Below are 11,841 nucleotides of genomic sequence, written 5' to 3'. Positions count from 1 at the left end.
TATGACCCCAAGATCAAAAGTCATATGCTCTACCAACTAAGCCAGTCGGTTGCCCCAAAATGATCTTTTTTAAAAAAAAAGATTTTATTTTTAAGTAATATCTACACACAATGTGGGAGACTCCCATGCTCCACCGACTGAACCAGCCAGGCACCCTCCAAAATGATTTTTTTCTTTTTTAAAGATTTTCTTCTTCTTTTTTTTTTTTTAATGATTTTATTTATTTATTTGTCAGCAAGAGAGTTCAAGCAGGGAGAGCAGCAGGCAGAGGGAGAAGCAGGCTCCCCCCTGTGCAGGGAGCCTGATATGGGTCTTGATCCCAGGACTCTGGGATCATGACCTGAGCCAAGAGGCAGATTCTTAACAGACTGAGCCACCCAGGTGTCCCAGGACACAACATTTAAGGAGGCACTAACTCTCAGAGTTGTGCAAGTGCAGAAACCTGAGAGAGAGTACCTCCTTAAACCTAGGCATCCTGCTTGTCTCACCCTGGTGCTGGCCCTGAGATAGCAAACATTTTACTTTATTTTTATTTTATTTTATTTATTTTATTTTATTTTATTTTATTTTATTTTATCTTATTTATTTTTTTAAAAGTAGGCTCCATGCCCAGTGTGGAGTCCAATGCAAGGCTTGAACTCATGACCCTGAGATCAAGACTCGAACAGAGATGAAGAGAATGATACCCAACTGACTGAGCCACCCAGACATCTGCCACCCCCTTTTTTTTTTTTTAAGATTTTATTTATTTATTCGACAGAGATAGAGACAGCCAGCGAGAGAGGGAACACAAGCAGGGGGGNACAAGCAGGGGGAGTGGGAGAGGAAGAAGCAGGCTCATAGCGGAAGAGCCTGATGTGGGGCTCGATCCCATAACGCCAGGATCACGCCCTGAGCCGAAGGCAGACGCTTAACCACTGTGCCACCCAGGCGCCCCGCACCCCTTTTTTTTGAGCTAGCAAACATTTTAGATTTTGCAGGACTTATGATCTCTGTCACGGCTATTCAGCTCTGCCAGTGCAAGAAAGTAGCCGTAGATAATATGTGAAATGAATGACGATGGCTATCTTCCAATAAAATTTTATTTAAAAAAAACAGGTGTCAGGCCAGATTTGGCCTTTGGGCCAGAGTTAGTCAACCTCTAATCTAAAGGATAGTTCTCATTCTAATTTCATCAGTTTTTCTACTAATGTCCTTTTTCTCTTCCAAGATCCAAGTCAGAATTCTTTATTACACTTAGTTGTCTTGTTCCCTTAGTTTCCTCCACAGTGACAATTTCTCATACCTTCCTTGTTTTTCATGATCTGGACACTTTGAAAAGTAATGGTCAGTTATTTTGTAGAATGTCCCTCAATTTTGGTTTGTTTCAGATTTTCTCTTGATTCGACTGAGGTTATGTGTTTTTGGAAAGAACACTGCTGAAGTGATATTGTACATTTTTTAGTATATCACTTCAGGGCTACATGATGCCAATATGTTTTACTGACCTGAACACATAGTTAAGGTGTTATCTGTCAGGTTTCTTCTGCCAGGTTTTTGCATTGTAGAGTTAGTAGTTTCCCTTGTGTAATTAACAAATATTTTTGGTGAAGATTCTTTGAGACTATAGTGTGTCTCCTCAGACTTTCACCCATTGATTTTAGCATCCTTTGGTGGATCTTGCCTGTCACAGTTATTACTATGGTGTTTGTCTAATTGTGACTTTCTATTTTCCTCATTCATTTTATGTTTATTACTCAGAATTCTTCCATAAAGAAAAGTTATTCTTTCTCCCATATTTATTTATTTATTTATTTAACTATTTCTGTCACTATGGATTAATAGTTATTGCATTTTATGGATTATAACACTATACTACCATTATTTATTTTGTGGCTCAAATTATTTCTCTGGCTCATGTTTTAATTATCATTTGATTAGAATGATGTAGGATCATCTCATGGGATTTATTTCAGGGATGTTGTTAACATTTGGAGTTTTATGGGAAAAATCCAGTTTCATGATTCAATTCAATTGAATGAATTGAAATGATGGATACTAATTTTTTTCTTTTAAAATGTTTTTATTATGGAAAATACAAAAAATACAAAAGTAGAATAGAAACAATGAGTCTTCATAGATACTCAGCTCAGTCACCAATGGATACTAATTAACTCACTTATTGAAATGAGTCTTCTCTTTTCCATAGCATATCAGTTTCCATTACTATACTCAGTTCATTCTTTTAATGAATAAATCACAATTTCCAGAAGGCTCCTATTATGTTATAATCATGTTATTTAAAGAACATCTGTCAGTCAATAATCAAGTATTTATTCAACACTTGGCATCGGGCCAGTACTGGCAGTGATGGGTAAAACAAAACAAAACAAAATGTGAGAAATAGTGCATCTATATAAGAAACTTGGCATCCAGCTGAGAAGCCAATAATACAAAGGAAACAATTTGAGAAAAAGTAAGTGCTGTGCTATGTGGTACTATTCATAAGTGCAACAGGAATTAAAGGAAGAATATCTGAAAAGATTTCAGAGGAGAGATGAGGCTTGACATGATCTTACTAGGTCAAAATTTAGACACATGGAAGGAGAGACAGAGGGCGTTTTTGTGGCCAGGGAAATCTGGAGAAGATCCATCCTAGTGGGAACCAGATTAGTGCCTATGGCACAACAGAGTATTTCCTGACACAAATCAAAATATTGTGCTAATAGGCTATGGAAAAGATAAGTTTTTAAGTTTTTTTTTTTTTTAAGATTTTATTTATTTATCTGACAGAGATAGAGACAGCCAGCGAGAGAGGGAACACAAGCAGGGAGAGTGGGAGAGGAAGAAGCAGGCTTCCAGCAGAGGAGCCTGATGTGGGGCTCGATCCCATAACGCTGGGATCACGCCCTGAGCCAAAGGCAGAGGCTTAACCGCTGTGCCACCCAGGCGCCCCATAAGTTTTAAAACTTAATTTCTAAAACGAATATATTTTCAATAAGGAAATGTGGAGTATGAAGACAAAATGGAGAAAAAAGTTAACTTAATGCTTAAAATCTGGGAGTATGACATATGCGTGTGTGCACATATGCTGTATTTATGTTTTTTTTAAGATCTTATTTATTTTTTTTTGGAGAGAGAGGAGGGGGCAGGGGCAGAGAGAGAGGGAGAGAGAAACTCAAGCAGACTCCACGCTGAGCATGGACCCCGAGGTGAGGCTTGATCTCATGACCCCGAGATCATGACCCGAGCAGAAACCAAGAGTCAGATGCTTAACTGACTGAGCCACTCTGGTGCCCCTATTTATGTGTTATGTAAGTACATGCACATATGTGTAAATATATTTCTTAAAGATTTATTTATTAATTTGAGAGAGAGAGAGAGCATACACATGAGTAGGGGGAGGAGCAGAGGGAGAGGGAGAGAAAAGCAGACTCCCTGCTAAGCAAGGGGACCGATGTGGGGTACGGAGCTCAATCCCACCACCCTGAGATCAGGACCTGAGCTGAAATCAAGACTTGGATGCTTGATTGACTGAGTCACCTAGGTGCCCCATGTGTAAATATTTGTAAGTGCATTTCCATATGTATTTAGGGTCAGACTACCTTCATTCAAATCCTGGCTCTGCCGCTAGGTGTGTGGCCTTGGGGCAATTACTTAACTTTTCTATTTCTTGGTTTCCTAATCTGTAAAATGGGAAAAATAACGGTACCCACCTCACAGAGATCATGACCCGAGCAGAAACCAAAAGTCAGGTGCTTAACTGACTAAGTTACTTAGGCACCCCTATTTATGTGTTATGTAAGTACATGCACATATGTGTAAATATATTTTTTAAAGACTTATTTATTAATTTGAGAGTTGTGGGAATTAAATGAGATGTTACATGCATAGTGCTTACAGCAATGCCTGGCATATAGTAATTCTCAATAATCTTAGCTATGGGGCACCTGGGTGGCTCAGTTGGTGGTTAAGTGTTTGCCTTAGGCTCAGGTCATGATCCCAGGGTTCTGGGATCAAGCCCTGTGTTGGGCTCCTTGCTCAGGAGGGAGCTGCTTCTCCCTCTCCCCGCCACTCCCCCTGTTGTGCTCTTTCTCGCTCTCTCTCTGACAAATAAATAAATAAAATCTTTTAAAAAAATCTTAGCTATTATTATTATTATTGTTATTATCTATATACGCATATACATATATATATATTACATAATACCTTTTAAGGAAAAACATTATGGTTTTATGCTGCATATAATGTTTTGTAGTTTACATTTCCTCATAGAAATACATTACATCATTTTTCTCAGATTAATGAAAGTCTTCTACTACAAGATGATTTTTTAATGACTGCAAAATATCTCAGCCTATAGCAATATTTCAATTAACTTTAATATCTTATTACTGGACACATACATTTTTGTTTAAAATTTATAATATTTTGTTCATTGAACCTTCTTTTAACTAAATAATTTTCCCACATCTGACTATCTCCTTAGGCAAATTTCTAGAATTGGAATTGTCACATCAAAGAGTGAAAAAATTATAGGCTTTTCATATATATATATGTATATATATATGTATGTATATATATATAAAATTCTATCACTCTTTGATATATATGTATATACACATACATACACACATACCTAGATATTTCCAGGAAATTTGCATCCTCACTGGGAGAGCATGAAAGTGTTCTCTTCTTTGCATCCTCAATGACACTGGTCATTATCATGCCTTGGATGTTTTTGATTTATTTGATTTTGAGTAAAGTCGAACATTTGTTTGTGTGTTTATTGGCTAGCATAATAGGCAGTTTTCCAGACCATTGAACATTGTTTCAGGAAGGTAGGGTTCAGTGGACCTTGACATGAGGGCCTCACTTGTCCATGGGCTGCAGTTGGCACAGGCACATGGGATGGGGATGCCAGGAGATAAAGAGAACATTCTCAAGACAAACTAACCCACCTTATTAGTTAGTTTACCCAGAACCAGCCCTGCATAGGTAGCTTGTGACAAATTTTGTGACACTAAAACTATAAAGAGTAATGAAAGACAGATATGGAGTATTATTAATTTTTTAAAATACAAAATTATCAAAGTAAAGATTAAAATATAAAGAAGAAACTAAAAATCACATACATTAGCACTATTGAAAATGAACCATTTTGATACGTTTGCTTCCATGGGCTAATATTAGAATGTTTCCTAATGGGATAGGAATGAAAAATAAAATAATACCAAAAACCTCCAAATATTCTAACTTTGATAGCTATGTATGATTTTATCTATTTATCTTATTAAAATCTTCCTATATATATATGTATAAATATGTGTATAAGTGTGTAAAAAATGTGTCTTGAAGGGTGTAACCTGTTATCCTGGGGATGAGGAGTAAAGGGGCTTTTTCTTGGGGTCTGTATTGATATAAACTTTTTCAGAGAGAGTGTGAATGTTCATAAGTCACCTAATTAAAAATGCTTACTACTATTAGAATCTTTAGAATTTTAATATTTTAAAATTTAAAAACAAGTCTCATGCTCATTTTTCTTTCTTATAGAAGCAGTTTATGGTGACTGATGGTTAAAGGGAGAACCCAGGAAGAGGAAACACAATTAATTACAGTTCTTAACAGGAAGTCTATCCCTTCCTGTTATTCCAAGGGATTCTCGGTAGATGCTTAATACGGAAAAGAATAGTTATTAGTCTGGGCACTTAATGCATATGCTTATCTAATACAGCCTGGGTTTATAAATGTGAAGAATTTTTTTTTAGACTTGATTAAGGATGACACAGAGCTGATAAATCTATGTTTTTTCCACGAGTCTTACTGCAATATTGAGCAGAGCTGCTTGAGAATTCATTTCTCAAACAAGATGTAATTTGCCTTCATTAATTAGTGGATAGTAAACATGGAACTTGGTAATAGGTCCCTAAGCCTGAAGAATTCAGCCATATAAGCCAGTAGTTAAGATTATTGGATTTGAGGGCACCTGGGTAGTGCAGTCGTTAAGCGTCTGCCTTCGGCTCAGGGCGTGATCCTGGCGTTCCGGGATTGAGTCCCATATCGGGCTCCTCCGCTGGGAGCCTGCTTCTTCCTCTCCCACTCCCCTGCTGTGTTCCCTCTCTCACTGGCTGTCTCTCTGTCACATAAATAAATAAAATCTTAAAAAAAAAAAAGATTATTGGATTTGAAGTCCAATTGCTTAGTTAACAAAAAATTCAGCTTTTTTTGGGAACTAGCTAAATGATTTCAGACAAGTTATTTAACCACCGACCTTTGGTTTTAGCTATTATTATTGAGGTCTTACTATGATCAGGCTTTGTGTTAAATGCCCTATTTCTTTCAGCATGCAATGTAAAGATGAGGAAACCGAGGCGCAGGGAAGTTAGGTAACTTGTCTAAAGTCTCAGCTGAACTGGGATTTAAAACAAAGCAATCAGGGGAGCCTGGGTGGCTCAGTCAGTTAAACATCTGTCTTCCACTGGGGTCATGATCATGGGGTCCTGGGATGGAGCCTGCATCAAGCCCCGTATTGAGCCCCTCATGGAGCCCCTCTTGGAGCCCCTCACCAAGCTCTGTATTGGGCTCCCCGCTTGGGGGGCAGTCTGCTTCTCCCTGACCCTCTGCTGTTCCCCTCCTCTTGTGTTCTCTCTCTTCCTCTCTCAAATAAATAAATAAAGTCTTTAAAAAAACAAACAACAACAACAACAAAAAAAACCGCTGAGCCACATAACCACTGTTGCCTCTTGCTGCTGTCATTGGAATTACAATTAACAAAGACAGGTCTTGATGGTTCAGGATAACAAGGATTAGAGGGCTGAGTGAAAGTAAATCACATCAAAATGCCTCTCAAGCTTCAGGTTAGTTTGGGCAGAAATTTCTCTTTCCCCAATCAAAGTCTCTAGGCACACTGCTAATTAGTAACAAAATTAACAGGCTTGAATTCTGTCCTTTTTAAAGAATTGTGAAAAAAAATTTTTTTTTGCAAAATTCTTAATAAAGAAAAAGAGGGGGCAAAGGCAGAAAGAGGGAATTTTATAATGGATGATTTGTAAACTAGACAGTTATCCTTGAATAATGAATGATGACGAAGCATCTTTTGAAGAACTCAGATGATGGAAAAAAAATGAATTCAGATGAGTGAATACATCTAAATTTATGTATTCTTAGGATAAACTTGCCTGACTATTTTTGACATTTAAATGTATTAGGCTCACAGGTGTCTTGGGCCATCATCTAAATGCAGTAGCAAGTTCAATTGTCCTCACAGACTACTATGTGGGTAGAAGTTTTTATTGGAGGCTTTCTCAGTTTCATTATAGAGGAAATTATTTCGTAGAGTAAAAAGTCAAAATATAAATATAAGGATCAAAAGAAAAAGTTGGGTTAAGTACAGCTGTTTTGAGAAAGAATGACGCCCATCTTCTTCCTTGATGCCATTTAAGTTGGATTCCACATTTTAAACGTTGGTTTTTATTTTAGGTTGAACAAATCATGGCAGAATTTAAAGTCAGAGCCTTGGAATGTCACCCTGACAAGCACCCTGAAAACTCCAAAGCTGGTAAATATTTAATAATGCCTGTTTCCCACAAAAATGAATAACATCTAGAACTAAAAAGCTATTGAATAGAACTTAACTGCCTTTTGTATGTTGTTCTCACACTTACTCTTGCATTCAATGCCCAAGAATGTTTTTGCACCATGGGGTGGTAGGAGGGGAGGGAAATGTGTAGGGTCTTTTCTTCAACAGTATTGAACTTCCATTTTTCTTTAGCTTAATGTACTGCTTCCTGGTTTAAAATTTGTCCATTTTATGCTTTATTTCACTAGCTCTTGAGTGTTAACGTGTCTTAAGTATGTTTGTAACCAGGTGATTGTCTTGATGAGAACCTTGCTGTATTTTCTTCATTCTGGGGAACTGAATATACCTCTAGAACATATGATAATATATTCATACTTTTGTTTTTTATCATAATTTAAGTTCCATTATCATAAATTTTGACATAAGTGCTTATGTGTATATCAGCTTGAAAAAATACAAGCAAGCCAATTACCCTTCCTTGACTGGTCTCCCTCCTGCTCCTCTTCTGTCTCTCTTTCATTTTAGAGCCAAACTTCCTGAAAAAGGAGTTCACAATTCATATCTCTACTTTCCTTTGTCAATTTTCAATTTATCCCAGTCTGACTTCCTGCTTGCCTTTATTGGAAATGACTCTTGTAATAGCCACCAAGAACTTCCTGGCTGCCAAATCCAATGGTTACTTTTTAACTCTTACCTTCCCTGTGTTTGCTTCAGAAATCGGCACTGTTGACCGTGTCTCCTTGAAACACTCTTTTCTCTTAGATACTAAGGTACACACTCATGCTTTTCCTCCAGCCTCTTGGGCTGCTCTTTCTGTCTCTGTTGTGACGCCTTCTCTTCTGCCCTAAGGTTCCCTCCCAAACTCTCTTCTAGGCTTACTCTCCACTTTCTCTCTGGAGTCTTGTCCAAATCTGTGGTTTCAATTATCAGCTTTTTGTTGATGGCTCTCAAATCAATCCTTATCTCGATTCTCATTCCCTATCTTTGGACTCTAGTTTTGACAGCTTCTTAGAAATCTCTGTTAGGAGACCTTTCAAAGTCACCCCATCAGAAACTGAACTCATTGTTTTCCTCTCATCCTCTCTAAAATCTTGCTCATTTTTCTGTGTTTCCCCGTCTTGATAGATGGCACTACCATCCGTTTAGTTGGTCAAGCAGAAACTTATCTCCTTCCTCTCCCCTATGTTTATTTTTTTAAGTTTTTATTATTTTGTTATTTTATTTATTTATTTTTTTAAAGATTGTATTTATTTATTTGACAGAGAGAAAGAGAGACAGCGAGAGAGGGAACACAAGCAGGGGGAGTGGGAGAGGGAGAAGCAGGCTTCCCGCTGAGTGGGGGAGCCCGACTTGGGGCTCGATCCCAGGACACTGGGATCATGACCTGAGCTGAAAGCAGACGCTTAAGGACTGAGCCACCCAGGGGCCCCTCCCCTATATTTATATTTGGTCAATTACCAGATGCTGGTGATTTACCCTCCACATTTCTCTCCTGGAAGTCATCTTCCCTCCATCTTCACAGCCCCTGGAGTAGTAAGTCACCAACATTTCGTGCCTGGATCCCCATAATACTCCTTTAATTGCTTCACACCACAGGTAGTGGATTTCTTTTTAATTACGAAAAAAAATTAATATGTACAATAAGGTATAAGAATACTATAGCAAATGCCCATATATGTACACGTAGCTTAAAACTTTACCAATGCAGGGGCACCTGGGTGGCTCAGTTGGTTCAGCGTCTGACTCTTGGTTTAGGCTCAGGTCATGATCTCAGGGTCATGGGATCGAACTCCGTTTTGGGGTCTGTGCTTAGTGTGGAGCCTGCTTGGGATTCTCTCTTTCCTTCTCCCTCTGCCCCTCCCCACTTGCATGTGCGCACTTGCGTTCTCTCTTTCTAAAAAAACAAACAAGTAAACAAAAAATTTACCAATGCATTTGAAGTCTTTTGTGTATTTCTACCCTGATTTTACCTTCAGGGTATATAATACTATCTGAACTTAGATGATTATATTTACTATATGTGCACACTATGGGTTTGTGTGCAGTATGCATATGTATATGACTTTTCTATAAGGAAAATATTATCATTAAGACCTGTCTTAATCCGCATTGCACAAATGATAAAACCCAAACTCCTCTTCATTAAAAAAATTTTCCCTTATATTAAAGCTCTTTATTAATTTTCCCTAGAAATCATCAATCCCCTTGATTTCTATAACCAGGTCATTTTCCAATATATAAAGTCATTTTTTTGTTAGACTTAGCTATTACTTTTGCTCATTTGATTTTTATCCTTTTTATTAAGGCATAATTTGTTTAAGGCAATGTGAACAAATCGTAAGTATAAGCTTGATACATTTGTGTCTATGTATAACCATTTTAACTACTGCTCAGAGGAAAATACAGAACATTTCTGGTACCTCAGAAGTCCCATTTTACATCCTGTTCGAAGTCAACGTCCTTTCACATTTTTGGATTTGTGTTATCATTGATTAGTTTTCTGTGGCTTTGAATTTCACATAAATGGAATCATACAGTCCTCCTTTGGGTGTGGCTTCTTTTGCTTTACATTATGTGGTGATATTTGCCCATTTTGTACATGTAACAATAGTTCACACTTTGTCATTGCTGGGCCTTTAGGTACAAGCCCCTTCATGTGCTCCCTGCCCCTCCCCATCTCTCCATTTTCATCTTCTGTCCACCACCATGCCCACTATTCCATGTTTCTGACTCATAGCACTGCCTTAGTTCCTTAATACACCCTGTTTTCTACTCTTCAGACCTCAGATATTTTTTCTTTTTTTTTAGAGAGAGAGAGAGCAGGTGGGGGTGGGGGGTGGGGGGGANCATGACCCTGAGATCATGACCTGAGCCGAAATCAGGAGTTGGATGCTTAACCAACCACCTGAGCCACCCAGGTGCCCCTATACTTCAGACCTTTGTGCCTGCTGCTTCCTCTGTCTGGCTCCTTCTGAAGCCCACACACCTCTCTGCTTTGCTTTGACTGGTTAGGTCACTCCTGCATCAGGTTTCAGCTTAGCCATCACTTCCTCTGGGAAGTCACGTGTGCCCCACCTACTCAGAGCACCCTATACATCGGACAGAAAACTGTGTATCACACCATCTCCTTGTTGCCTATTTGCTTATCAGTCATACTGAAAGCTCTGTGAGACAGGCTTCCTGCTATCTTGTTCACAGTAATATCCCCCATAGCACCTACCATGGAGGACACTTACTTTGTGCAAATCATTTGTTGAATGACTGAATGAACAAATTCATGAACATTTCTTTAGGAGACATATTCATTACCTCTTTGAACTAGAGTTACTACTGAGATTGATGTCCAGGGGCACCTGGGTGGCTCAGTGGGTTGAGCGACCAACTCTTGATTTTGGCTCAGGTTATGATCTCGGAGTCCTGGGATTGAATTCGTGTGGGGTTCTGAGCTCAGGTGGGGAGTCTGCTTGAGGATTCTCTCTCTCCCTCTTCCTCAGTCCCTCCTCCAGCTCACAGTCTCTCTCTCAGATAAATAAATAAACCTTAAAAAAAAAAGATAGATGTCCTAACATAAAAGTATAAAAATTTAATAAACACTTAAAAACAACCACCACCCCAGGTTATTCTTTAACTAGGTTTTTTTTCCAGTAAAGCATAGCTTTGCATTGTTTCTCTGTCCCTGGCAAACGATTTCTATTTGGGATACACGGTGCATCCCTGTGCAATCATTGCCATTTCTGGTTACCATAGTGATGGGAGTTTTCACGTATGGGCTACCTTGAGGCTTCTTGTTCAGAGAAACACTGAACTGTAAATATTGTTTAAAATGAAAGGTACACAGATATCAATATCTTCCCGTGCCAGGCTTGCAGTTGATAGATGATTCAACCTGTGGGTAGAAATTGTTTTCAAATCTGTTTAAGCATCCATTTACTCAATTTGGATCGATATGACTTTCTGAAAATTTAAGTGGTTCTTTATACACTTGGAGAGGGATTAAGGGTACTGATAAAAATATTTTAAAATATTAAATGGGGCGCCTGTGTGGCTCAGTTGATTAAGTTTCCAGCTCTTGGTGTCAGCTTAGGTCATGATCTCAAGGTTAAGAGATTAAGCCTTGCATCAGACTCTATGCTTAGCGGGGAGTCTGCTTGAGATTCCCTCTCCCTTTCCCTCTGCCCCTACCCCCGCTCCCACACGTGTGTGCACAACCTTTCTCTCAAATAAATAAATCTTTTAAAAAAAGAAATAAAATATTAAACAAAAGTTCACCCAGATGCTGAATT

General features: G+C 38.4%; 1 protein-coding gene across 1 annotated transcript in view; it reads left to right on the top strand.

Moving 5' to 3' along the window:
* DNAJC12 (DnaJ heat shock protein family (Hsp40) member C12) overlaps positions 1-11,841 on the top strand; it is a 34,268-nt gene that overhangs the window by 3,360 nt on the left and 19,067 nt on the right. Inside the window, exon 2 of the mRNA XM_002913745.4 lies at positions 7,459-7,537. Coding sequence (XP_002913791.1) covers positions 7,459-7,537 — 79 coding nt within the window. The remainder of the gene's footprint in view (positions 1-7,458; positions 7,538-11,841) is intronic.

Source organism: Ailuropoda melanoleuca, chromosome 6 (assembly GCF_002007445.2).
Source record: "Ailuropoda melanoleuca isolate Jingjing chromosome 6, ASM200744v2, whole genome shotgun sequence".
Classification (NCBI taxonomy): Eukaryota; Metazoa; Chordata; class Mammalia; order Carnivora; family Ursidae; genus Ailuropoda; species Ailuropoda melanoleuca.
This window is presented reverse-complemented; position numbering and strand designations above follow the sequence as displayed.